The 26948-nt window shown below is 54.2% G+C and overlaps 7 protein-coding genes across 11 annotated transcripts; 5 read left to right on the forward strand and 2 right to left on the reverse strand.

Annotated features, from left to right (window-relative positions):
• The first annotated feature begins 1383 nt into the window (after positions 1–1383).
• On the forward strand, positions 1384–4344 carry PV09_00328. 4 transcript variants are annotated; one of them, XM_016353058.1, is made up of 5 exons: positions 1384–1487; positions 2506–2588; positions 2688–3002; positions 3160–3294; positions 3348–4344. In XM_016353058.1, exons 3-5 carry the CDS (start codon positions 2757–2759, stop codon positions 3612–3614), a joined length of 648 nt encoding a protein of 215 aa, XP_016219315.1. In that variant the 5' UTR covers positions 1384–1487; positions 2506–2588; positions 2688–2756; the 3' UTR covers positions 3615–4344. The 4 variants fall into 4 exon arrangements, with proteins under 4 accessions (XP_016219315.1, XP_016219316.1, XP_016219314.1 ...); XM_016353059.1 differs by lacking the exon at positions 2506–2588; XM_016353057.1 differs by lacking the exon at positions 1384–1487 and having other exon boundaries at positions 1490–2588.
• A 568-nt stretch (positions 4345–4912) lies between these two features.
• On the forward strand, positions 4913–7485 carry PV09_00329. 2 transcript variants are annotated; one of them, XM_016353061.1, is made up of 4 exons: positions 4913–5187; positions 5638–6161; positions 6246–6980; positions 7033–7485. In XM_016353061.1, the coding sequence occupies exons 2-4, from the start codon at positions 5650–5652 to the stop codon at positions 7406–7408; spliced, it is 1623 nt and encodes a 540-aa protein (XP_016219318.1). In that variant the 5' UTR covers positions 4913–5187; positions 5638–5649; the 3' UTR covers positions 7409–7485. The 2 variants fall into 2 exon arrangements, with proteins under 2 accessions (XP_016219318.1, XP_016219317.1); XM_016353060.1 differs by lacking the exon at positions 4913–5187 and having other exon boundaries at positions 5609–6161.
• A 769-nt stretch (positions 7486–8254) lies between these two features.
• PV09_00330 (uncharacterized protein) lies at positions 8255–14884 on the forward strand. Its single transcript, XM_016353062.1, has 2 exons — positions 8255–12470; positions 12527–14884. Exons 1-2 carry the CDS (start codon positions 8533–8535, stop codon positions 14532–14534), a joined length of 5946 nt encoding a protein of 1981 aa, XP_016219319.1. The 5' UTR covers positions 8255–8532; the 3' UTR covers positions 14535–14884.
• Positions 14812–16451, reverse strand: PV09_00331 (uncharacterized protein). The gene is made up of 2 exons (XM_016353063.1): positions 16026–16451; positions 14812–15934 (listed from the first exon to the last, which is right to left on the reverse strand). The coding sequence occupies exon 2, from the start codon at positions 15323–15325 to the stop codon at positions 14981–14983; it is 345 nt and encodes a 114-aa protein (XP_016219320.1). The 5' UTR covers positions 15326–15934; positions 16026–16451; the 3' UTR covers positions 14812–14980.
• Positions 15959–18916, forward strand: PV09_00332 (uncharacterized protein; the record flags this gene model as incomplete). Its single annotated transcript, XM_016353064.1, has 3 exons — positions 15959–16469; positions 16524–16593; positions 16663–18916. 3 exons carry the CDS (start codon positions 15959–15961, stop codon positions 18212–18214), a joined length of 2133 nt encoding a protein of 710 aa, XP_016219321.1. The 3' UTR covers positions 18215–18916.
• On the reverse strand, positions 18562–22780 carry PV09_00333 (uncharacterized protein). The gene is made up of 2 exons (XM_016353065.1): positions 21437–22780; positions 18562–21367 (listed from the first exon to the last, which is right to left on the reverse strand). Exons 1-2 carry the CDS (start codon positions 21788–21790, stop codon positions 19871–19873), a joined length of 1851 nt encoding a protein of 616 aa, XP_016219322.1. The 5' UTR covers positions 21791–22780; the 3' UTR covers positions 18562–19870.
• Positions 22781–26060: 3280 nt separating this feature from the next.
• On the forward strand, positions 26061–26816 carry PV09_00334 (uncharacterized protein; the record flags this gene model as incomplete). The annotated part of the gene is made up of 1 exon (XM_016353066.1): positions 26061–26816. The coding sequence occupies one exon, from the start codon at positions 26061–26063 to the stop codon at positions 26766–26768; it is 708 nt and encodes a 235-aa protein (XP_016219323.1). The 3' UTR covers positions 26769–26816.
• Positions 26817–26948: the final 132 nt, after the last annotated feature.

A 26948-nucleotide genomic window follows, 5' to 3' on the forward strand; every position in this document is an offset into this window, starting at 1 on the left:
CAGAATGCCTATGTGCGAAGCCGATTAGCCACCCTGCCAACGGTTGAGCCTCCAAAACGCATTGTGCGAAAGACGTGGGAGCCTATGACGAGGAGGGCGCTGGCGCACTTCTGAAACAGGGACGCCCAAACTAAACGGCTGGTCGACGCATAGGAAAGCGTCCAATCCCTGCGCGGTTCGTGATGTCGAACAACCTTCAATTTCCAAACGGAGCGAAGACGATTGCGAGTAGGGGACGCGGCTACGGGCACGACGCAAAGTTTGTATTTCATGCCGCATCCCTCTTACATCGTCTATACAATGCGTGTATGTACACTTGCACGTTGTTAAGTAAAAGCCAGAGGAGAATGTCCAAGAGACGGCAGATAAGTGAGATCACGTGTTGAGCGCTTCTGTCTGCTGCAACGGCTGGTCGCTGTCGAGCCGGGGGTCGTCGTGGTCTTAAATTTACCGGAGATGCCTGGAACTTCCGTGGCAGCGTTTGGCTTGTTATCGTCATCATATACGGAGTGCTCTTGTACAGAATCCGTGTCGTGTTTGTTTCGGTTATTTCCGCGCTCAAATGCGAGCGTTTCGTCGTCAAAAGGATGCCTGGCTTCCTAGGTTTTCAGCCAACAAGGCTTCAAGGTTTCAAGGCTTGAAGGCTTCGAGCTCCTTTGGACGGCTGCCCGCCGTCACGTGATTCTAAGATGGACGGACCAACGATTGTGATACACCGGCGCAGCCACGGTGGTGCCACTCCCGGCATGGCAACAGCTAAACTCACTTCGGTCAAGCTGAGGTCGATCTGTGCTTCCAAAGAACCATATGTTGAGGAGAAGACGCATCGATGGCCATCAAGAGCCCTCCTGTCCGCTGCGTTATACCATTGGCCCGAAGAAAATCACGTATCACCACAATGTCATCGCATCGCACGTCAGACATGTTGCATTCCACCATCATTGCTGGTTCAACGTGTCAGGTGTGTCGCGGGCCACTCGCGCGTGTCCGGGAACCGGGGCGGGGGGTGGTGGTGGTGGTGGGAGTGTGTGCCGTGGCGACGATCGCACGCTGTCGACTTGGGACCCGATGGACGGTTGCAACCAGCAGCGAAGACCGGAGCAGGGAACCAGGAGCCGGCTGTGAGCAGGGTGGTAGGGGGAGGCAAAGCACTGGCGCAGGCCGTGTGCAGGCGTGATGACTAACATTGTTGTCATCTTGCCAAAGACTGCGCCGGCGCGGGCGAGGCAGCAGGCCGCAGGGCAGATGTCCGCTTCGGACGAGGCTGGGATCCACCAATGACGGCCCGGCCAGCAACGACAGCGAGACGGGGCCATCTTGGGCAGGCGCGGTCGGACCCAGGCCGGCCTAGGATTTTTCCAGTCTGAAAAGGCGCCTGCTCCCCTTCTCCCCCTCCTCGTCTGAGCTTTCCCAAAACACTCTTTCACTAACCTAAAAGTACACTCGCAAGTCTCCACGTCGCAGGCGGTGCAGCTGAAGGACTTCAGGTAAGGATTCTCTCCTTCAGGACTCGCCCTCCACGCACCTATCTGCTTTGAGCGTTACTTTTCCCCCCTTTGCGTCGTGCCGGTCATCTGTGCGGCTCGCCTTCCTCGGCGACAGCACCCTCAGCGTCGGCCGTGGCCACGACGGGAGCTGCGCTGCAGTGCTCCCTCCGTCCCTCCGCCCTTCCCCTCGCCCTTCCAGACCGCCTTTCCTTCGGGGGCAGGCCCGGCCCAGCACACAGCTACGACTTCCAGGGCGCGCTCACCCGGCACGGACACGGCAGACAGGCAGCCACCACTGCGCAGTCTCTCATCAGTGCTCAGCCGTTTGTGTGCTGCCTCTGGTAGCCTCTGCGTGGGGTCGTGTGTACTGCCGGACTGCAGCAGAAGGGGAAAGACGCTTTTCCTGTTCAGTGTTTGTGCGCCTCTGGGCTTTTAAGTTCTTTACTGTTTGTGACGGTCGTCTCGACGGCGGTCACTTCAGCACGGCAGAAACGCCTGCACTCACTGGATGGGACCGGGTTTCATCTCTCGCTCACGGGTACGATGCTTTGGAACTGGAACTGGACCTGGAAAGAGGAAAGGGAAGCACCGATCGAAACGGAGCTCCACCTTGCCGGCCAGTCAGCCAACCAAGCAACCATCCGGCCATTCTTCATCCCTCACCCAACGGCCATCCAAGGCTCGCCATCGAGAAGCTGGGAGCGCGAGGGGCGGTCACGGGCGTGAGAGGATTGCGGAGTGAGGGCAACCCGCCGTTTGGCTGCACGCCCCGACTGCTTGCACGCCCCGACTGCGCGCTACGACTGGCCACTGGCTCTACCTATCACACGCAGCGCGACACCTTGCTGCCTCCACCTCTAGCGCGCCCCCTCCTGTGCTGGACTGGCCCCAAACCCCCCCAAGCGCCTTCCCTTCTCATCTTTTCTTTCCAGCCTCCCGGTCACCCACTCAAACCCTTAAACTGTCACTGCCCTTTTCCTCTTTCCGGCCCTCTCTAACCACATTCATCCACCATCAGGCACAGCCTTTCGTACTGTCGCAGGTAAATTCCATCTGCTTGCGACCTCTCCGTCGCCTCATTCGTCGCGTCGCTTCTTGCTGGTCCGTTCTCTGCTCGCTTTCCCGTCCTGCAAATCGCCCTTCTCGCTCCGTTGCCGAAGCACATCCCCACCTTCAGCATCTGCTGACGACCGCATACAGTTAAAGTCAAATAAACACCAATTTCCTAATTCGTACAGCATCGAGAGCACTTGTCTCTTCCGCTCCACAATGGCCACCGAGATAACCGAGCATGATCCCAATGCCTCGCCCAGTCATGACGACCAGAACGGCAACAACGGCGTGGATGCAGCCTCGCGCGGTGTGAAGCGACCACGCGGAGCAGCGGCCGACGACGACGATGATGACGAAGATAAGCCAGGTCGTGAGCGTCGCAAGATCGAGATCAAGTTCATTCAGGACAAATCGAGGCGGCACATCACCTTCTCGAAGCGCAAAGCCGGTATCATGAAGAAGGTACGTCGCGTCCAGAAAAAATTTTTTTTTCCTTTTACCTTTGCCATCCGCCTTCTCACCTGTCACGTCCATCGCGCTTCGTCATGCAGCGCGTTGTACTGCATCGTACTGCATTGTGTGATCGCATCTCAGAAAGCTAACCTTCGCGTCGCGCTAGGCTTACGAGTTGTCCGTCCTCACCGGCACCCAAGTTTTGCTGCTCGTCGTCTCCGAAACTGGTTTGGTCTACACATTCACGACGCCAAAGCTACAGCCTTTGGTCACGAAGCCAGAGGGCAAAAATCTCATCCAGGTGAGACTTCATGCTGGCGACACGAATTCGACGCGTCGCTAACGCGATTGCAGGCATGCTTGAACGCGCCCGAGCCACAAGGCAATGACGCGAACGGCATCGACGACGGTGCTCCTGTAGAGTCGCCTGATGACAACGCTCACAACCAAGTTCAGCGCGGCGCGATGCCGCCTCAGGGCGGTTTGCCGTACGGTGGTGGCAACATGGCCCAGCAGCCCATGACACCGGAACAGGCCATGCAGTATCAGAACTATCTTTCAGGACAGAACCAATATCCTCCCATGCCTCACAACCAGATGCCTGGCCATCGTCAACAATAGACGCTGACCTACGCATCTCCCAGATAAAGATCGACAGGCATGGTGCATCCAACCAACGCACATTCTGCGTTTGAACCAATGATTCAAAGACTTATGGCCATGTTTTCTTTTTTTTTTTTCGCAGTCATACCTACGTTCCTCAGAATTACTTGGGCAAATGCGGGTTGATGAAGGGTCGGGGAGATGACACTGGTCTGCGCAGAACTGAAAAAGATACCCGAACCCCAGAATGCGAAGTGAGCGCAGTCTTTCTCCTCCCTGATCTCCGGCGGCAGCAGAGAGAGCAGGGAAATATGGGGGGCTCTCTCAATTTTTCGCATCGGGCGTCCTCTTGCTTTTTTACCTTTTCCAACTGTTCATTGTCTACATAATTGCGCTTCCTGAACTCAAATCTCCTTTTGCCTCCTTTTATCGAAATTTCCACAAACGCGTCCTTTATCATCAAATAAGCATGGGGAGAAGCGCATTCATCTGTGCTGCATTTTCATAATATGTCGTTGTGGATCCGAGGATCTGGAGCGGAGAATGTGCGTTTGGTTGCCGTCTAGGAGTTTTGAAATGAGCCGAATGGAGTATCGATATGGCAACGGGATTTTCATATTGCATGCTGCTCTTGATATCTTTACGAGTTTAATCATGCCGTTCCCTTGTCTATATGTGACGTTCATCTACATAACAAATCCCTGCTCTCTGTTTCCGTGTGGAGCCAGCCTAGCTACAAAAGCTTCAGCACTTGGCAAAAAGTGATCTTCACGACTTTTCTTTACCTAATTGAGCGATGACTCGCCGGCCCTGGTGTGGCTCTGTAGCTCTAGTGATTCCAAGCCTTGCCGGAGACCGTGGCAACGAAGGGAAGGACGAAGCCTTGCGGTCACTTGCGGATCTAACACAGAATGTCACTGGCAGAGATTTCAAATTCGCCTTTGTGACTGTTGTACAAAAAGGCGAGCGGCCTTGCGCCCTCGTCACGACCCGCTGCACCTTGCCTGACAAAGTACGTGACACAAGGCTGACCACGTTACTCAGCAGCGAAGCTCAGCCTTGCACTCGACCCAGCATGGCAAAGCGTCCGTGTCTCGGTATGACGCGGTTGTGCATCTTTTTATTTTTATTTTTTTTTTAATTTGTTTTGTGTTAGTTGTTTTTTTTTTCCTCCATTCTTTTCGCTGGTTTCCATCGACTGTGGCTGCCGTATACGTACAAAGTCTCGGCGGCCAGGAGCGGGCCCGCCCCCAATCAACGGACAAGCTTAATCAATGCCTCGTACGTCGTCCCAAGCCCGCCCTCCCCTCACGCCCAGGAAACATCTCTTGTACCCGCCGAGAATTTTTTTTTCTTTCCCCATTTCGTCACCCGGGTCCCCCCTTCTTAAAAGCTCTTGTCCGTCCTCTCGTGTCTGCTACGTCAGACGGGCTTTTTCCAAGACGCGCCGAGAGCAATCGGGCGGGCCCTCCCCACTCGCCTTCGCCACCTTGATGCCGGCGCTGGTGCTGCTGTCCATGCGAGACTTGTACGCTTGAGGAAGCTGAGGCAGCACGGAGACCATGATAAGGCCTTCGGGGGGAGTGAAAAGGTGCGGTATTAATTTGTTCGAGAGATCGTCACGTCGGGACCTCTCCTCTGTTTGCGCTCTTTGCTCCATCTTCTTGGGCCCCTCCCCCCTTCCCTTCCCTTCCCTTCCCCTTCATGAAAGGATTTGCTTTCCGGTTCGGTATATACGTGTGTGTACGCGTGCACCTATATGTGTATATATAGATCCGACGCTCGAGCGGTGTCTGCTTGTGGATTCACGTCTGTGTGAGGCGAAGATAACAAGAGCTGCTCGTGTGTCAGCTTGAAAGAAAGAGATTAAGAGAGACAATAGAGGACCCGCCTTGTGGCTCGCTCTGTTGCCGCTTTTTGTCGTCATTTCTACCGTCGATATCTGTTGCTGCTCTGCCTTGACTTCGCTCTCTGCTCATTCTCCTTCTGCCTCCCTCTTTCTGTCCTCCACCTCGTCGAAATGACTGCTGATCCGGAGAAGCACCAGAAAAAGATGTCCACGGATGACCTGTTGGCGGCTTCGTCAGCAGCGGATGCGGGTGCCTCGATCAAAGATGGAAGCAGCAGTCCCGTTCTGGTGTCCGGTAACGACGCCCTCCAGCTCGCTGCGATGGGCTACTCACAGTCCATGTCGCGCAACCGCTTCAGCGTCTGGTCCGTCCTCGGCGTGGGCTTCTCGTTGACCAACTCGTGGTTCGGTGTCTCGGCGGCCCTCGTGGCGGGTATCAACTCTGGCGGGCCCGTCCTGCTCGTGTATGGAATCATCATCGTTGCTCTGGTCTCGACGTGTGTAGGCATCTCGCTGGCAGAGCTGGCGAGCGCGTTGCCCAACGCCGGCGGCCAGTATTTCTGGGCCTCGGAGCTGGCGAGCGAAGAGTGGGCGCAGGTTGCCTCGTACACGACCGGTTGGTTTGCATGGGCGGGAAGCATATTCACCAGTGCCTCCGTGGCGCTTGCCATGGGCTCTGCGCTGACGGGTTGTTATCAGCTGAGCCATCCGGATCTGTGAGCCACGTCCTTTTGATTTGTAACCCTTTTGAGCGTCAACCCGGGGCTCGCAAGGTCATGCGTGCGGCTAATATTCAGCAGCGAGATCAAACCTTGGATGGTCTTTGTCACGTACCAGCTCGTCAATCTGTTCTGCTTTCTCTTCAACTGCTGGGGGAAGACGCTCCCTAAGATTGCGCAGACGACGCTGTACGTGTCGCTCGTGTCCTTCCTGATCATCCTGATCACGGTCCCTGCCACGGCCGAGACGCACCAGAACGCCAAGTTCGTCTTTGCTACGTTCATCAACAACACGGGCTGGAACTCTTCCGCCATAGCTTACATCGTCGGCCTTGTCAATGCTAACTGGGCCTTTGCGTGCCTCGACTGCGCCACGCACTTAGCGGAGGAGGTGCATAAGCCGGAGCGGGTCATCCCTATCGCCATTTTGGGCACCGTCGCTATCGGATTCACGACGTCCTGGTTCTACTCGGTGTCCATGTTTTTCAGCATTGTGGGCGACTTCCAGGAAATCGTCAACACGGCCACTCTGGTGCCCATCCTGGAGCTGTATCACCGTGCGCTCAACAGCGTCGCCGGCGCTATCCTGCTCGAAAGCTTGATCATATGCACTGGGCTCGGTTGTTTGATTGCATCGCACACCTGGCAGTCGAGACTGTGCTGGTCGTTTGCTCGTGATCGCGGTATTCCGGGCTCCAAATGGCTTTCTCAGGTCCACACAGGGTTGGACGTCCCGCTCAATGCTCACGTGATCAGCTGCTTTTTGGTTGCTGTTGTGGGCTGCCTGTATCTGGCTTCGTACACTGCTTTTAACAGGTGAAGTTTTCTTAGCCCGGCGACAAGGGTACAGGTGCTAACCTCGGTGCAGTATGGCAACGGCATGCATTGTGCTTCTTTACGTCTCTTACTCGGTACCCGTGCTTTGCCTCTTGATCCGTGGACGCGAAAACATCAAACATGGTCCTTTCTGGCTGGGTAAGCTCGGTCTTGTGGCTAATATTTTACTGCTTACTTGGACGGTGTTCACGCTGGTCATGTATTCGCTGCCCTACACGATGCCCGTCCAGACCAGCAACATGAACTACGTGTCACTTGTCTATGCGGTCGTCTGCATTATCGTCGCTGGCGATTGGTTCTTGCGAGGCAAGAAGGCGTACAGGGGTCAGGACATGCGCCATCGTGATGCGGAAGTCGAGGTGAGAAGAGCGAGTTCCGTAGTCGCACCACCCGAGATACGTGGATGAACTGAGCATTTTGCTTAATCCTGTTGTGTCCTGTAGATACCCCTGTTGAATACGAATGCTATAGCTGTTTAATGCCGTTTCCACATTTGATTGTGCGTTCATTATCCTGTGTGCACGCGTCTCAAAGGGCCTCCCGTAACTTCGTATATGTAAATGGCTTGTCTTATGGTAATTCTTGCCTTCGAGGAGAACAGGGGATGTAGACTTTTCACTTTGACGTTACATTGTAACAGATATCTACCTTAGGCAGCTAAGAGGTTCGAGAAAGCCGAAACTTAACTTGACAAATTTTGACTCTTTTTTTTTTTAGGAGAAAATGCGGCAAGTAAGCAACTGGATTTATAGTGATTACCTGAACTAGGGAAAGCCCGAAAGATCACGGCAGCGGATGCAGCACGGGGTGTGGAAGTTGGGTTTGACTTCCAAGTCAACGGTGCCGACTTAGCATTATCACCGTCTTGCTTGGCAGCATCATGTCCTCACAATGAAGCATTTGAGTCAATTTTGGTGCCGTTGTACAAATAAAACTTGCCTGTATGATGAGCGCAAAAGGTGACGAAGTCTGTTGCTATCGCCGGAGATCTGAGGGTTGTGTACTTCTCTTCCGAATCTGCTGGGTTGGGTTGCGGATTTTTGCCACGATCCTCTTCTTGGGTCGTCAGGACTTGTGAAGGACAGTAATAAAAAAAATGAATCGGTCGATTCAGAGAAGGTTAGGATGTAAGGGTTGCGGGAAGAGTAGACAAGCTCAGATGTGGCCTTGCGGTTCACCGTGCTAACCGGATCGGGGCTGTAAGTGGTCAAGGGTGTTTCCAGCGCGACGACGGATCTTTTGACGCGCTTCATCACGGAGTGAAATTCTGTGCCTTTGACTCTCCTTACTTTAATTGCACTCCCCGCCCGTGGAACCCTCCGTCTCGCTCGCAAACTCGCTATGTTGCCCTAAGGGGTTTCACGATTTGTGGATTGGAAGCTGACAATCTCAAAGGCGGTTGACGCCGTTTCTCCTACAGATCTCAAAAAAGCTTGCCGTCTTTTAGCTCACGATCAAATCTCTCCCGAGTGTCTTTCGAGAGATGAGGTAGCGTACTCGGCAGTTTTGAGCGCTTGCTGGAGGAAGAAGGATGGCGGACGTCACCATTGCCGCTATCAACGAGTTAAAGGCCCTTCCTCAGGGCTTGCATTGGTTCTGCTCTCGAAGCACTGATGACGAAGTAGACCGCTGCTACGATGAGGACTTCACCCAGAACGAGCTCCAGATGGAGAATCAGGATAAGCGAAATGAACGACGAGAGAAGGCAGAGGCAGCATCGAAGAGAAAGCGGACGGTGTTGAGCGCGGTCCAGATCTTCGCATTCGACGGCGAGGAAGCAGTCCCTCTGCAGGACTATGTCCGGAACGGCCTGGAGCATCTAATGCAGACGTGCGATGTGTGTGTTCGAACGTATCACGCGGCTCGGTCTGAGCTGGGCGAGATACTTATGGCTGAATATCATGCCGAAGAGGTGGCTGCGTTCATGGAAAGGTTCGATGGCATCAATGTGGAGCGCATCAGGAAGGGCCTCCAACATGCGGAGCGACAATTGTTGCACTTGGCTCCCGAAAAGAGAAGAGTTGGCAGCCTGGACCCTGAGGGCCTTTACGCTTTGTTTGAGGCCATGAATTGCGAACCATACCTGCGTAACGAACAGCTCATGCAGGAGACCTTCGACGAGCCATTCCGCCTTGTGCAGACAACCAAGAAGCTGCGCTTGCCCACGTACCTTCCAGCGTTCACGTATTTCGTCTTCAGTGATAACATGGAGCGGTTGGAATGGGCCCGATATGCCTGGAATAAGCTGAGCAGGCCACCGACCGAGCACGAATTCACATATATGATCCGCAAACCTTTGGAGCTCGCCCTACGACGTGTGCAAATGTCGGCCCTTGAAGTGGGCTTTCTTCCAGCCTTCTGGCGTGGCGTTAGCATCGTTGTTCCCAAATTGACCGGCGAGCTCGTGATGAATTCACTCCGCCCCATGGAAGCTAACATTCATCGAATGTGTCTCGACCAATTCTCGCTCAAAGAGATCAATGTGGAGACCTTCGCGTATCTTGTCTCGACTTGGAAGGAGCTGATAGAGAAGTCTCCTGAGGCGTTCTGGGACACACTTCGATCTATTCCTCCAAAGGCTATCATCGAGCAATGCTTCCGAAGCCCTGCTTTGCACGAGATCCTCGTGCGACCCGATACACAGGGCTATCCTCCTTTAGAAAACGTATTCTCGTGGATCCGTCCATTTATGGCTACCATCAAGGGCAATCCTGTCGCAGCTTGTGGTGCACTTGCTCGAGAATTCGTGTCCCGGAGCGAGAACGATCAGCTTGCTAGCGAAGCAAGATCGTACTGCTTCACTTTGGCACTGCACGTCATCCAGCAGACACTTCAAGGGATGATCAGGCCACCCAGCTTTGAGGCGTATGTGGGCTCTGCGGTGGCCGCCGAGATGCTTGAGCAGGTCAATGAATATTTGCCTTTGATTCTACAATACACCCGAGGCATCAAGAATGGAGCGAAACCCAGTGAAGATGCTGCTGCTGCCTTGAGCATAATTGAGAGCGCCGTCGCCCTTGATTGTTTGACTCTTGTCCAGGATCGTAAAGCTGTACAGTTTCATAAGCCGCGCGGACACACTGCGCCTAAGCGTTCGGACGAATTTTGGAATCGCTTAACAAATGGCATTAGCTCGAGCGACCAGGCACTAGCTACGAGAGTCCTCATAGGGGCTCGCGAGCTAGTTGGACTTGAAAAGTTCAGTCCGAAGTTTTCGCCGCGAGTTGCTGATGATCCCAAGCAATTTGCCGCCGCCTTCGATGCTAAATGCTCCCAGCTGTCCAACTTTCTTGGGAGGGTGTCAGACTTTCCAACTTTCCAGCTTGCGGGACTCTTCAAGACCGAGGAAACGGCACAGGGCATCGTACACATTCTCTTTTCTTCCGACGTAAACGTACGTCAAGGCGCCGTGGAGATTCTCAAGGCGATGAGCGAGAAGACGGGCCGTGACGACGCTATTGCATATACCTTGGACAACGCTTTCTATACCTTTCTGAAGGCTTTCACCGTCTCAATGACCGACATCTGTGGCAAGGTCATCTTCACGCCGATGCCAGGCATGATCAAGTTATGTAATGATGTCGTAGATGTACTATGCAATCCTTCAAATGGCATTCTGCGCATGAAAGATTTGGTTGAGCAGGAGTGTGACGCTGTTAAGGCATTTTGGAAAGCGTTATGGTCTGTCTTGACGACCATATTCCAGAATATGGAAGGCTGGGGCACGCAAGGTCATGACAAGCAATTTATGATGGACTTTTGCCGGGACACCATGCAGTTTGCCGATACCCTTTTTGATCACTACAGTGTCTTCCTCAATGCTATTCGAGATGATTACGAGGACGAGCAGCAGAACCGAGAGCAAGCTAAGGATCTTCTCCAACATCCTAGGGATTCTATGAACACCATGGTGCGGTGGCTACGGTTACGGGATGAATTTCTCATCGAGAAGATTTTGACTCTGGTCACCAGCTTATTGGCTCGGCTTAGCAAAAGCAAGGTTGACGCCACTGAAGCATCGCTAGACTATATTGAAGATGTCGCAGCCAAAAAGATCAGAACGAACCTTAAGGAGCTGCAGCTTGCTCAGCTTAGAGAAGCGATTGACAAATACTCCGATCGCCGCATCGCTCAGCGGGTTGTAGAGGAGAAAAAGAAGGTCGTGAAGCAGACTTCGCTGAACGCTTGGGCTACCTCCGGCCGAACCAAAGACGATGCGATCGACCTTGACTCTGATCTTGAGGCTGCACAGAGGAAGGTCATTACAGATGCGACCAAGGCGGCTGAGCGCTTCAAGCAACTCAAGGAACAAAGGGAGAAGAAATTACCGATAACTAAGAAGCAGGCAATTCCTCCGGCTAGAAAGAATGTTATTGATCAAAGCGAATTCATCCGCAAGCGAAGACTCGAGGAAGAAGAAGCACGCAAGAAGAAGGCCGCACTTGCTGCCGCGGCGAGAGGCAGTATTCCAGGTCCCGGATCGGCGCTCAATAGTGTGGGTGTTCTAGCGAAGGATCATAGTGTAAAAGGTGAAGGAGTAATGGTAGACTCGGACGAGTCGAGCTCGGATTCATCGGATTCTGATGATGATGACGAGAATGATCTTGATCGCGAGCTTTTTGGCCCGAAGAGGAAAACCGCAAAACCAGCCAACGCAATGTCTGAGGCGGATGCTGCAAAGCTGCTTTCAAAAGGGCCTGTTAAGGTTCGTAAGGTTGTGAGATCTGCTAAGGACATGCGCGCTCGTCTTGCTCCTGACCTGTCAAAACTCCATCAAGAGATTTTGAGCTGGGACTACTTCCACAACGGCTACTATCCACCAAACTCGCGTGCGGATGCGTATCAAAGGGTGCCTGAGAGCCTGCAGGATCCAAGCATGTACAAAAATATCTTCCAGCCACTCTTGGTGCTCGAAACATGGCGTAAAATTTGCAACGACAAGGATCAGGAGGCGCAGAATCGCCCGTACGAGATCAAGATCATCAGTCGCGCGTTGGTAGATGCCTTTGTGGAGGTCAGTTGTAGCATACCGCGCGCGCCAGAACAAGAGCGACTCGAGGTTTCGGAGGGAGATCTCGTTTTGCTTTCCAAAGCTCGAGATCCTACAGGCTCCCCCGACTCGCCTTCCTGCCTAAGCAGAATTCATAAGGTGACCAGAAAGAAAGCACACGTCGAAGTGCTGTATCGCGTAGTCCCTGGTAACAAATTTATGAGCTCGATCAATGGGGGGGTTACCGTTTGGGCAATGAAGGTTGATTCTCTCATAACTGTTGAGAGAGAGTACGGCGCCTTGATGGGTTTGCAGTATTATGATCTTTGCGATTACATTTTGCAGGCAACTCCGTCGCGGCTGCTAACGTATGGGGAGACTGCGTTGAAACCATTAATGGACAATTACAAGTTAAATCAGGCCCAGGCGAAGGCTGTAAAGAGTGCTTTGGATAATGATGCCTTCACCCTCATTCAAGGGTTAGTGCAGACGCTTACTTTTATCTTCATGGATTCTGGCTAACCTGGTTACCAAGCCCACCTGGTTCCGGCAAGACAAAGACCATCATTGCTACTGTTGGCGCTCTTTTGACGGATGCGCTCAAGGATCGAAGCACGGCGGTTACTCGTCCTGGCATGGCAAATGGTGCTGCCCCTGTGCGAACCACAAGCAAAAAGCTGCTCGTCTGCGCTCCAAGTAACGCCGCTGTTGACGAACTTGTTTTGCGTTTCAAGGAAGGTATTAAATTATCTTCCGGACAAGAAAAGAAGATCAACGTAGTGCGACTTGGTCGCAGTGAGAAGATTAATCCCCAGGTTTTGGAGGTCACGTTGGAGGAGCTGGTCACTGCAAGGCTGAACAAGGCAGCTGGCTTTTCGGAGAATCAACGGATGGAGACGAAGAAGCTGATGGACGAGCATCAAGATGTTTCGCGGAAACTAAATGAAGCTTACGATAAACGTGATTCAGCTGCAGGTAAAGGCGCGAACGCAAGTGCGATTGAAGAGGAGATCAACATGTATAGACGTCGGAAGAAGGAATTGTCGCTCTTGATTGATCAAGCGAAAGACAAGGAACAGAACACCGTCCGTCAGAACGATCTTGAGAAAAAACGAATTGAGCAGCAAATCTTGGACGAAGCACACATTCTCTGCGCGACCCTCAGCGCTAGCGGTCATGAAAGGTTCCAAAATCTCAGTCTGGAGTTTGAAACGGTCATCGTCGATGAAGCCGCACAATGTACTGAGTTACAGGCACTTATTCCGCTCAAGTATGGATGTTCGAAATGCATCCTTGTCGGAGATCCCAAGCAGTTGCCACCAACCACATTCATGGACGCCAAGCTCAACTTCCAGTACGAACAGAGTTTGTTCGTACGCATGCAGAACAACTCGCCCGAGGATGTCCATCTTCTGGACACGCAGTATCGTATGCATCCGGAAATCAGCTTGTTCCCAAGCAAGTGCTTCTACGACAGCAGGCTGCTCGATGGTCCGGAAATGGCGAAGCTACGGGCGAAACCCTGGCACAAGGATCCAATCCTTGGTCCGTATCGTTTCTTCGATGTTCAGGGCCAGCAGTCGTCCGGACCACGTGGCTCATCTTTGACAAACAGAATGGAGATTGATGCTGCGATGCGTTTGTACGAAAAGCTTCTAGCAACTTGTTCGACTTATGATTTCAGGGGCAAGATCGGAATCATCACACCGTACAAAGCACAGTTCAACGCACTCAAGCAGCGATTCCAAGAGGAGTATGGAAAAGGCATCGTGGACACGATCGAATTCAATACTACAGATGCCTTCCAGGGCCGTGAGTGCGAGATCATCATTTTCTCTTGTGTACGTGCCTCCGAGGGAAGCATCGGTTTCTTGAATGACTATCGCCGTATGAACGTCGGTCTTACACGCGCAAAATGTTCTCTGTGGGTGTTGGGCAACACGCGATCGCTTGTGAATGGCAAAGATTGGAGAGCGATGATCGAAGATGCACAGGCGAGACAGAGGATATCACCTGCGAAAGACATCGACCTAGGCCAGTCGATCACCGCTGCGGGTTCGTACCGCCCGATTCAAACGCCGATATCTTCACTCACTTGTGACGACGGAGACGTCAAAATGGGCGGATACTCGGGTGTCAACTCATCAGACGCTTCGCGGCGTTCTTCCATCAGCTCTGCATCTGTCAACTCTAAGTCATTCCCCACTGTCCCCGGCAAGGATCGCATCAAGACAGAGTTCTCGCGGCGTGTGAAAGAGGAAGCCAGCGATTTGGACGTGAAGGTTGCCTTATCGTCCGATAGCGAGGACAATAAGTCATCGGTAACGTCGGAGAGCTACATCAAGAAGGAGTTGAACGACGGACACCAGATGGGCAAGCAGCAGCAGACCAATCACATATCTGCACCAGGACCGCCCTCCAGGGCTTCGTCCGGAGCTGCTCCGGGCTTCCTAGTACCCAGACCTTCGGGTCAGATGCCTGTCAAGCGAAAAAAGCCACAGGCCAATCCCCTGCTCGACAGCAAGCGACCGAAGAAAAAGTGAGCACGGACAGGAAGGCTCATCACAATAATGGCCAGAGCAAAAAACACGAGTTGTTCTCCTGGCGTGGTCTGACGCATCCATGGACTTCCATCGGCATAGCACAAGGAGTTTTGTCTGCATTTTAGGAGTTCTGATTAGAGTAGAAAGTGACAATCCCCTTGAAAGCTCCTTGATGGACAATCCACAAGGAGGGCAGACTAGTTGAACATGGCAAGAACTTCACCAGGCACGTAGAGAAAAAAGCACAATCACCCTTCGCGTGGAAAGTGATTGGCAGGGATAGTCTTTTTTGTGATCTAAGAGGCTTGTCGCAAACTTCGGCTCTTTGGCAAAGTGATTCACGTTGCACAACGTGGGACCGTTATGGTGCAATTGACGTCTCCGGGCCAGCCTTATGCCATGTTCTCGGTCGACGCCAGTCCGGTTCGCCTCATGTCGTAGACAGCTCAACACCGCCGCTTGCCTGGTGTGATTGTTAAGTGATGTGACGACCACACGTAAGGCCGCCACTTGTTTGGATCCAGCTCGGGATGCCTGGGGGGGCCATCAAATCTGAGCGAGGCACAAGCCCCTGCACATGCAGGGCGAAAACCCATGGGCTGCAACCTTTGTTTTGGATCGTTGGTACGGAGTACGCATCCAGCCTTGATGTCTTGGCCGTGAGCTTTGTCCTCAGAGCCGGCGGCAGACTGACTGCTGTGCAGTGCTTCGTGATTGCGTGTCTTGACCCGGAATGGCTGAGCCTGAGCAAAATAAGCTAAGCAGTCGTTCACGATCCAGAAGCCCGACATGCTCGAGCAAATTTCGATTGACTTCGACTCGTGTAATTCGAGCAGGCCATGCTGTTGACTATCTTAGCGCCATCATCGCAAGCGATTCCTCCCTTTCTTTTTTTCTGACGACTACCGTGCTACAAGCCACTCTTCACCAACCAGTTCCCGACAGGTCTCAGCCGATGTCCCGGCGCCTGTCTTCACTTAAGTGCTTGTATATATGTTGTCAATTGCACCCTGCTGAGTCAATCAGCATGATGTAGCGAGGAGGTCAACGTCTTCGTAATTCAATTTTGTTTTTTTTTTCTCTGTAACACCACCCTTCATTCTGACTTTTCTTTCCTCTGATACTGTCCTCTTCTGCGCTACTGATGGACCACGGATGCCTCCTCCGCCTTGGTTTCTGTTTCCCTTGACACACACGACAGTCCGAAAAGTGTAACGGTGCTAAACTTCAATCTGGTCTTTAGCCGTCGCACAAGTCCATGCAGTTTACTGTTGCTTAACGCCTCCATCGCACCAACCTGGGCCACGGAATTCACGACTTTGAGCGTGGCCCTCGAGAGAACTCGTCTCTGATTTGTTGCGGCGATTCAGCTTTCGGCGATTGGCAAGAAGCAACCGGACCTACTGTCCGAAGGTCAGCCCGCCATGGCAACGGCTACAGTGCTCACCACGAGCGCTCCTGAACCAGACAGCCGCAAGGAGCCGAACCTACTTCGCAAGAGCCCGAGCCTAAAATCACCTCCTGGATTATCGCCGCCCCAGCATATAACTAGGCGGCACTCGTGGACTGCAAACACGCGCCAGCCAACGCGTGACCGTTCGCTCGTCCCTACGATCATGGAGGCCTCGGAAGCCCGCACTTTCCGCGAGGCGATGCCTCAGTCCCAGGACTCTTTGATGAGCAGCAAGCGAGCCTTCTCGAACACAAGAGCCGGTGCTACCTTCGACATGGCGTACTTCCTGAGACACACGGGACCAACAAAATCGGCGAGCGAGACAGCAAAGGAGAGCGCCAAGAAGCCTGGCCGTAAAAAAAGTCGAGGCATCTTCAAGAAAAAGAAAGAGAGTCCAGATCAGGAGGCGCCTGCAGCTGTGAGACAAAGCTCTACCATTTTTGTGCCTCCGGAGGGCGTAGAGCAGAAAGTGACAGCTCGAGGTTCGCGAAAATGTTCTACTTTAGCTCGAGTCAATGACGCTAACGCTAGTCTAGGTCACAAGTATCTCCAGATCCTGCCACACCCGGACTTGCTTGATCTTGGACAAGCCTATTCACCTCGACTGTAGGTCAAATGCTGCGAATTAAAAAAAAAATTGGTGGCGCCTGGGCTAGACTGATCCATACATGACAGCTTCTGTAACCCGAACACGGAGCAAACTGAAGTCGTTAGTAGTGACGCGCTTGATACGTGGATCTCCTGCTCATTGGAGACTCGACCGCATGGTGAGGATCTGAGCGTCAAACCACCTGGTATCGATGGCATGCATGCACATGAATGCGCAGAGTCATTGCCACCCAGTCGTCCGAAGACGCCTGTAAGCTGTTCAACAGAAGCGCGATCCGTAAAGCGACCACCTGAAGGGGGATTTGGGCTGTCCATCATCGACGGACATGCGACGGCACCATATTCGAATGGCGCAATAGCAAACGCTGCGCTCAATAGCAACCCCCCATCGGATCCAGGAAGTCCGAATCCAGGAGCTCTACATTTGTGCGTCTATGAGGAAAATAAGAGCACTGAGGCGACAGAGATGCCGCCGCTAAAGAAGAGCATAAATACGGACGAGAGCAAGATATTCGGTGTTCGTCCAGAGGCAATATCAGCTGAGGAAAAGGAGAAATTTGATCGAAGATGGACGGATGTACTCGCTGACCAAGGACCTCGAAGTCCAGGTAGCGATGATGTTGTAACAACCGAACCGGAGACCGAACCGTCGCCTTCGGCAGCCACGCAGGCTCATCGCAGCCGAGAGGCTGCGGCACGAGCCAGAAAGATCAAAGAGCTGCAGCTAGCCTACAGAAACATCGACGGGCTGGTGAAGGACTTGACACAGAACGAAGAAGTAGGGTCGAGCCGAGATCAGGCGCTCGTTGAGAGCGCATGCGACAACGACGAGGCGGCCAGGGCGACGTTGCGACACCAAAATCAGCAGACCAAGACGATGGTGGTGGCGGAGCAGGCGCCGCAACCGCGGAACCGACCGACGCGCAAGCCGGCACGTCTGGTGCTGCGAGACAGCTCGATCCTAGAGAACACGACGGCGGTCCGCGCCGACGACGGGCCGGGCGCATCGAGCGACGGTAGCCCGGACGCGAAGGTGGCGCCGCAGCCGAGGGCGAGCTCGTCGCCGCAGGCACCCGGTATCCCGACCAAGTCGACTGCGCGGAGCACGCTGACGCCGACGTCCGGCGGGGTCGGCGCACGCCTGCACGGACGTCACCACTCGACGCCGCTCACGCCGCAGGCCGTGACGGCGACGGCGAACCTGGCGGGCGGCACGCGCACGAGCGTGTGCAGCTCGCACACGTCGCACAGCAGGGAGGCGCGGCTCGAGGCGCGCGTGGAGGCCTTGGAGCGCGAGAACAGGCTGCTCGAGGCCGCGCTGCTGGCCGTGCTGAAGACGTCCGGCACGCTGAACCGGTGCCCCTGCGGGGTGCTGAAGGAGCAGGCCGAGCGCACGCCGGCGTCGAGAGCGCCGCTGACGCTGTCGGGAACGTGGCCCAGAGCGTACGGCACGGAGTTGCGCAAGGTTAGCGAGGAGCACGCCGGCGCGGCTTCTGCAGTCCACGCGTACGCTTCGACGGTGCCGTCCAGCATAGACACCAGACGAGACAGCGCGGGAAGCAATGGCAGCGGCGTGAGCGCGCTAGAGGTCTACCTCCGGACGAAGATTGGCGCCTGAGCAGGCATCTCCTTTCGCGGTCTATGGTCCGCATTTAGATTTGGGAAACAGCTTACTTGGGAGCCTGCTGGGCAGGGGACATGGAGAACAAATCTTTTTGAAATACGCGCGAGGAGATACCAATACATGCATACGACAGCATACCCGGTTTCACTTGTACCTGTACAGATTACAAAGCATCCGAGACACTTACTTTGTGCAATAAACCATTCTTCTACTGAGAGGAGCCACTTTCCGTCAAGTCTTTTGTCTTTGATCTACCAAGTCGAGCTTGCCGGCTGAACGTCAACGAGAGATGTGGATGAAGAGAGGAGGGCACGGAACGCACGTCAAAGACCAGCAGGAAGTCGAACGAATGCCTAAGTTGAATTACGAAGGATTGAAATTCCATCCCATAAAGCGAGACCGCCCTTCTCGCCGCCCATGTACTATATGTATCCCATACGCACAACCCGATATTACAAAGACTTCTTTTTGCTCCAGTAACAGCGCTTTAACGTTGAAAATAAAGGTGGGCAGAAGGACAACAGGTGGTAGAGATGAAGGTTGAAAAAAAAGCAAGTACTCGCAATTACAAAAGCCAACAGCAGCAGAAACAAATCGACGACGCAAACAGATATGCTCTTCCTTCTCAAAGTAAACCACTATCATGAATGAGCGCATAGATACAAAGAACCGTATATACCTTGTTCTCGTCTCCGAAAGGAGGAGAAGAGAAAGAAAAGGTTCCAGCAAAGTAAAAGTTCAAATTCGTGCATTCGATTGCGCCAGACCATATCTTCTTTGTTGGTTCGTCCACATACGCTCGGTGGAGGGGAGGTAAGGTGGTGGCGCTGTCGGGGTTGGCGGAGAAGAGTTGCGAGGGGATTTGAGTTGTAAACCGCAAAACATGTAGTGTTATTTCTCAGGCCGTTCCATGCATTCTTTGGCAACTAAGAAGAGAGATCATCATGTGTGGCACACGTTCGTTACTCTTCGCCAAAATGGAGGTGATTGTGATCGATCGATGGACCGACGAAGATGCTTAGGGAGAGGGTTTAGTTTGAATCGTAGACAGTCGTAGACTTGAGTCGTGACAAGAGTCGTTCGTGGATATCGTCGCGGTCGCCCGCAGTGACTACCTAGCTCTTTGTGGTATTATGTCATTGGAACTTCGTCATTGAGCCGTGAGATGTTGGGTTCAACTGCTTCCGCTTCGAAGAAACGGTTGTGCCGCCACTTCTTCGAGGCGTTCGCCATCAACATGCCCTTGCTGTTCCTGCGCCTTGCCCAGTGCGTCCCGGAGATAAATGGAGAGAGGCTTGCGAAAAAGGCCAGCTTTAAACGAAGTAGCCCATAAAACAAGGATGGAAAAGCTAGTTAAAACTCTCTCGCGAAAGGCGAGAATCATATCAAGAAAATAGCAGTAAATACCAATAATACAACGCATATAAGTCGAGAGGTGCGAAATTGTGTTCCATAAACCAAATACCTTCTCCTTCGTATGCTTTTGATAATACCCAGGTATGCATTGGATATAAGAACAGGCTTAAAAGCCTGCGGTCTCTACTTTCATGGCTTCATGCTTCGTGAACTTCGTGAAGATGCGAATGAGTTCCCTTGAATGGGCATAGCCTGGCGAGCGACAACCTCCTTGATGCCAAGGCATGTGCTCGCTTATTCGACAGTGATCTCAAGGTTGGACTGCGACGACAGTTCATCAGATCCGCGACCGCTGTGGCCCCCGTTCTGTCGCCGACTGCCAAAACCAGTGCCTCTTTCTGGGAGCGGACCTCGAGGCTGGCGCGACGGGACGGCCTGATTGCGGTCACGGTTCTGTTCGTCGAGAACTGCGCTGCTGAAGGATCTGTGTCCTCCAATGGGGCCTGGCGTTTCGCGATCCCAGGCGCTGCGGATGCTGCGAGGACTACCGCTCGGACCGAAGCCACTGCCAACAGTCATGCTGTTCATCCCGTTGATCAACAAGCTCTCCTCACGACTAGACATCGACGCAGCCGTTGCGGACAGGTTGGGGTTTGACGCCGCAGACGTAGTGTGCGCATAGTCCGCGAATCGCGCGAAATTGTTGCCTATGGTCGCCGGAAAGCTAGCGGTCGAAGGAACGGGTGACGGTGTGTAAGAGCGCAGGTCCGCGTAGGACTTTGCAGCACGCAGGTTATGTGCGGCAGTCAATCCGATCGGGGAATCGGGAAACCCCAGCAAGCCTGAGGACTGGCGCCCAAGCCCACCGTAAAACCCTTCGCCACGAACATCAGTGAAGTCTGTGGTGGCTGCTCGATTCAGAGCACGACGTTGGCTATCTGATGGATGGCTTGTTGGCATCTGCGGGATTGGCGGGCTGATATTGGAGCCTTCGTGAACACGGAAGATGTGAACGGCGCGCTGGTCACCGGTTCCCTTTGAGACGTGAGCCAAGCCCAACTGATGAGCCAACGTGTGGACGATTCTGCGGTCCTGCGGAGACAAAGTGGGCGGAAAGGTAATGGTGTCTCGGGAGGTGTCGTTCTTGAAGATGAAAAGCTGGTTGTAGAACTCAAGGACCTGGGGATCGTTCAGGTCATAGGTTGGCAGAGACATGGCTTGAGAGGTCTGGCCTGAGAAGGCGTCCATGCCGGGCTTCGAGTTGCGAGCTGAGAGCGGCGAGGGCGAGGTCGCCGGGATGTTGGACGAGAGAGAGCTCAACGAAGGTTGCGTCTGCAGCTGGGAAGGTGCGACCGGCTGATGCTGCTCCTGGAGCTGACCACGACGCTCCCGCTTCTCCCGCTCGATACGCTCACGTTCGGCGAGAGGCAGCATCTTCTTGTACTCGACGCGGAGCTTGCGTCCGCAAAGCTCGTAGTGGTTCAACGCCTCGATGACGACCGCCGTCTCCTCGGCCGTTGTGAAATTCGCGAATGCAAGGCCCCTGAAGATGCCGTTGTCAAAGTGATAGTTGAAGGCATAGGGAAGCGGGAGCCCCATGTCCGTCATCAGCTGCACGAGCTGCTCCTTCTTGACAGCAAACGGGATATTCTTAATGACGATGGCAGTGGGAATAAGCTCTTCGTCCATGTCTGGGCCGATGATTTCACTGCCACGCAGCTGATGAGACATCCCGGCACTGCCCATGCCTTGAAATGGCGCCATGTCTGGCATCGGACCACCCATCCAATTCTATCACCAAAAAGTCAGTACGTCTTCCTCTGCTGCGTTTGGGAATGCTGCAAGCAGGACAGATCTTACTCCAGGTAAGCTGGGCCGACCTCTGCCGCCCAGAGTCTTCATCCTGTTCGCGATGCCGTGAGCAGCTATGGTGTTGTTCTGCTGGGGGTTGTACGAGTTCCACGGGTCGTAGGCACTGGGAAAACTGGAATTCAGGGTTGCCGTGGCCATCCTGTCGGAGTACCGGGGCATGAAGTTCTGCTGTGCAGCAAGGTCCTCGGCCCCGTACAAGCTGGTTGAGGAAGGCAAGCCTCCGTACGAGTCGAAGCGTCCGGACGGCTGGCGATGGAGCGTGGCGGAAGCGTGGCGGTGGGAGCCCGGCGACCGCTGTGGGTTGTCGAAGTACATGCTCTCGTGCTGAGGATGACTGTTCATATCTGGAGACTGTTCGAACCGTGCTGAGGGAGGACAAGGTCGGGGAGAAAAGGGCGTCGAGTCGTGTTGGTTGCTATGCCGGCAGGGCCTGGAGGCGCATTCGAGGTTGGTCTTCCAAGCAGATGGCGCGTGATGGCAGAGAAGCAGCCCTGTACTGCGACGTGGTAGGCAGGATTTCAGGCTCGGGGGGAAAAAGGGGGGGAAGGGGTTTTTTTCTATTTGCCCGTCCAACAAGCGTGCTAGGCGCGAGCGTGTCACGTCGCGCCTGTAGGAGGGCGAGAGCGAGGGATCGAGTAGAGGGTGCTCGTGGGTGATGGAGAGAGAGCGGAAGCTTCAAAAAAAAGCTTGGGTGGCTAGGTTTTAAGGTAAGGACCAGCAAAGCAAGCAGAGTCGAGGGCAGACGGGGGGGGGGGCCCTTGGGACGTTTTCCGCGTCCACGCTTGACCTAATCAATCGCACGGCGCAGAGCAAAACTACGCACACACACACAGCAAAGCGTCCAGCAGAGAGACTAGCGGGCAGCAGCGATGTCTATGGCCGTGTTCCGTCGGTCCCTTTGCGTGAGATGACGGTGGTTACGGATTACATGCACGTACGGCCGTCGTCGAATATTGAAGGGGTGAGGCACCTCCAGGGTAGCGTGGCTCTGGGGGAGATTATTGCTGGGTTGGCCGTAGGACGGAATGCTTGCCCGTCCGGAAGTCAGGCGAGACGAATGGAGCAGAGCAGAGTGGACGAGCGGGCGGTGAGAAGAGGCGGGTCGAGAGAGGAGAGCGAGAGGGAGGAGAGCAGAGGGAAGAGCAGCAGAAGGCTAGAAAGATCGGGCGTCTTTAAAATGAAGCACACTCATCGAAATGGGGGTCTGCTAGGGTGGGAGCCACGGCGATGAGGATGGAGATGGACAATTGGAAGACGAGAGGCGAACAGGAGGAGTTTAGAGCAAGATCGCGGGTGCTTGTGCGTTTGCGTGTGCGTGTGCGTGCGTGCGTGCGTGCGTGTGCGAGTGTGTGTGCGCGGGTGTCGACTAGACACCGTCCGATGCGACGAACGGCGCCCTTCTACCGACAACGACGACAACCGTCCTGGCGTTCCCTTCCTGCTCTCCGCTTCCTCCTTGCTCGTCCTCCTCGTCGTGTGAACCGCGGCAGCAACACCATCACGCACGCAGTCGCAAGAAGGGCGGTGGTCCCTGGCTGCCTGTCAATCACGCCGGGAGATCCGCGAACGCGGCTCTCTTTTCGTCTCGTCTCGTCTCGTCTCGTCTCTGTCTCCGTCTCCGTCCCCCTACTAAAGTCAGTGGGTCAGCGCCCCCCGTCTCTGCTGGCTGGAGCGAAAAGCCACTGAAGGGGGCGTTTGCGCCCGCCACCACCGCCGGTGCCAATCGGACGACCGTCTGGCCTTTCGCCCTCAGCCTGGCTCCGTCATTTAATTGTCCTCTTGCAGATGACCATTCGCCCGTCTATAAATGTCTCCTTTGCATGAGCATCCACTCTCAATAATCTGCCCGTGCAAACGGACATGAGATGGAGGACTGTATTCGTCCTTTGCCACGCTGAACTGCGTCGCCCGCTTCTGCCTCCCACTCACTTCGCCTCTTTGCTGTTCCAGATGCTACGCCAACCGCTTTGTTGCCGGCTCCTCAGCACCGCCCAACAAGCCTAAGCAGCCGACTTCCTTTCCTTTCCTTTCCTTTCCTTTCCTTTCCTTTCTTTTTTTCCCCTTCTTTTACATGTCCCGGGCGGAAGTAACGTGCCCTGACGACGCCTCTGCTCCACCCATCTGGTTTGCCGTTGGATGGCGAGCGCCGCCACGGCCCTTTTCAATCAACTGGCATTCTTTAATAATACCCAGTAAAGGGGGTCTACACCTGCGGGCCGATACGCGGTCTCTCCATAGCTTCGAGAACCGCGGTCGGCTCTAAAAAAACCTAGCTTGGGACGATCCCATGGCTGCCTTCCCCCCAGTGCAGCACCGCTCTAGGATGAAATTCAATCAATCAAACAATCAATCAAGCCGTCCATCATGATAATCAGCACACAAGCCCCCCCACCCCCGGTCGTGTCGTCGTGGACATCGTACGTACTGCCCCTGGCCCTTACGATCTTGCACGCGCCGAGTTCACGGCACGGTCTTGGACGACGTCTCCTTCTCTTCGGGAAACAGGAAAAAAAACCCCCCGGACAGTGCAGCAATTTGCTTCTTCTTGTGTTCGAGGTTGAGCGGAAGCCTGGTCGGTCTTTGCCCTCTCAGACTATGCTTGGCGCCAGTAGCAAGAGGCTCACGAGGCGTGTGGACTTCATTCGCGAGACCGGATGGCACCGCTTGACCAATTTCCGCTCGCTGACACGAGCTCCATCGTCGTCCAGCTAGGCTGGGTGGGAATAAGAAATTCTGCTCCTCCAGGTTTCTGCACCATTATTATTGCTTGAGTGCTGCCGCCTCACTATTTTGTCGCTCTCCTGTCTGAGAGTCTTACTGCATGCGCAAACGCTGGCGCACACGCAGCCCAGAGCGTCCCCAATCACCACCCCATAATGTGCACAGCGCGGCGCCGTCCCGATCTTCACGACGTGCAGGACTGCTGCAGCATCTGCTCTCCACACATAGATTTCTGGTTGAGATGGTCATAGCGGGCGTGCCGTCTTGACATTTCGCTACCCACGCCTCAGCAACGCACTGTCCGCCGCGCTAATGCTTGCAGTACGCTGCTGTGCGGTGCAAAGTACTTGGACAATCCAAAGGGAACAAAACGAAGAGAAAAAGCATCAGAGGACGAGCTCAGGTGTTTCTCTCAGTACTGCCGTGTTATGCCTTTTCTTGTGCCTCCAGAAAACGTTCCACAAATTTCTGCTTGTGACAGTCGCTGGTGTTTCGCTTTCTGCCATGAAGCAACAAAGAAGCGGTTGCATCAACGCAACGGTCCGACGGCCACACAATGGAAACCCGTCCAGCACCTGAGATGAGACGACCATATCTCAGAGTTGCCGTCGCCAAGCGCGCTTCCAGGTGCAGATATCTTTCCCCCTCAAAAAGCCGCCTTATCTTTACAAGTACTCGTACAAGCCGCGAGTAGACCCTCCGTTGAGAGGCAATAGGAGAGCCACAGGACGGGCCTTTTCGCCGTTGGCATGGCATATATGGAAGCGTCTTTGCTCCCATGTCATCCACAAAAGACCTGTGTACCGGCACGGCAGCGGAAGTGGCACCTTGCCCAACATCATTTGTAGAAATTTGCCATCCCTACCTTTCCCCATCTGGTCCCTTTTGTATTCCTTCTCCTCTTGTCAATCTTTCGGGTGACCACCGTTTGATTGCCGTCCGCCCCAATCTTATCCGATCACTCCCGCGTCGGAAGGCCGCCCATCCAAAAAAGGAGCTGAAAAGCGCAGGACGAGAAACCTGTGCCGTCGTTAAAGATGAAACCCAACGGACTGGTTCGCCGATGTGACAACACTTGCATGCATTGCAGGTAACGTGATTCTTGGGCACTTCCTTTTCTAATTGTTTGGGAAAGTGATCTCCATCCACGAAGCATGTTCGGTGGAAACGATTGGTCCCACGCAAATCTGGCTTTCGGATATGCAAACGGCTATCTGGAGCTGGATTTCCTCCGAACTTCAAGTCGTCAACTTGATTGGATGGCCAATCACGATTGTTTCGGGATCGTGCAACATGCACGCTTTGGCAGGACGCATACGTCGCAGCTCCCGTCGCGCTGCTCGCCCAGAAGACTGAGCAAAGTCATTTAAGCACAAGGCTGCCTACTACTGTGCATTCGCGCCGTAATAGGCTGGGAGGAGTTGAGTGAAGGGAACCATCACGTGATCATAACTCACCGACTAACTTAATATAGTGCCTCCAATGACCTCAACCATATTTTGAGAACTATGGTCAAGTGAGAAAGATGATGGTCGACATATGTGGCAAATCATATGGTTTTTGCCTAGCTCAGCCATAGCATGATGCAATAACATCTTTATATGGCCTTAATTGGAGGCCTCTCACGCCTTGGGGCGAATGCTCCGCCCTGGGTGACAATTGTGCAAGGCTGTGCAGCTCATGAACACGTCTACAGCCTACGATGGCCCGGCTTTCCGGATTGAAAATATGCTCTAAAATACACAAGCACCTGTTTGCGCTCCCTGTCCGTCTCCAACCTGAAGGCCTGTCTACACCCACTCAAGGTTCAAGAAAATCAGTTGGAGGCAGAAGCAACCGAACGAGCAGAAAAGGAAGGAAGGGGAAGAAGAGGAATCAGAAGAAACAGGAAATGGCGAGTATAATTCCTCCACACATGCACGGCGACGCGACGACAGCCCGGAAATTCCGATGGAACATGCTCAAGAACATGGCCAGAGATTGGGATCAGGCTAGGGCGGCCAAGGCCGAGCGCGCCTCCACTCCAAACACACAAGCTGGACCCGCCAGCCGCCTTCCGATCATCAGAGTCGACGGGTCGCAAGGGAGCGAGGCGGCGGCTCGCGACGAGCAAGGCGACGGGTCGCAGCGGCGTCGCAGCTCGCGGCTGTCGATGCTGGGCCGGTCGCTGACGAGGTCGGCCAAGGCCGAGCCGACGGAGGAAGAGGCCTTCTTCGAGACGGCGCGGCGGTGCGAACTCAACGAGTCCCGGCTCGCGAGCGCGTTTCGCAGGCGCGGCCTGTACGACTTCCACAACCTGCTCGTCCGCACGCTCAACGGCGACACGGCCTGGCTGCCCACCGGCGCCGTCGTCGACCCGCGCCACCCAGACTACCCCGTCGACAAGGACGTCGCCGAGTTTGTGTGCCAGTTGTGCCTGATCGACGGCGACGGCCGCTACTTCGACCTGAGGCTCGACGCCGACCGGAGGGCGAAGATGGTGCGCTACTGGCTTTCGAGAGGAGGTAGGGAGCACACCATGCCGGCGCTGCGCACCGAGCGCGGCTCCTTGGGAGCTGTGCAAGATTTCCACGTCGACCTAAAACAATGGCGCTCATGACGAATGGTCGATGGGGTGTGGAGAGGTGGTTGATGAACGACATAAGAGGAAAAAAAAAAAAAAAAAAAAAAAAAAAAAAAAAAAAAAAAAAAAAAAAAAAAAAAAAAAAAAAAAAAAAACCAAGAATGGGGCGATGCCGTCAATCGGCGCTTACATGGGCTCCTTTGTTCGCGCGCTTTC

The sequence above is a fragment of the Verruconis gallopava genome (assembly GCF_000836295.1).
Source record: "Verruconis gallopava strain CBS 43764 unplaced genomic scaffold supercont1.1, whole genome shotgun sequence".
In the NCBI taxonomy this organism is placed as follows: domain Eukaryota; kingdom Fungi; phylum Ascomycota; class Dothideomycetes; order Venturiales; family Sympoventuriaceae; genus Verruconis; species Verruconis gallopava.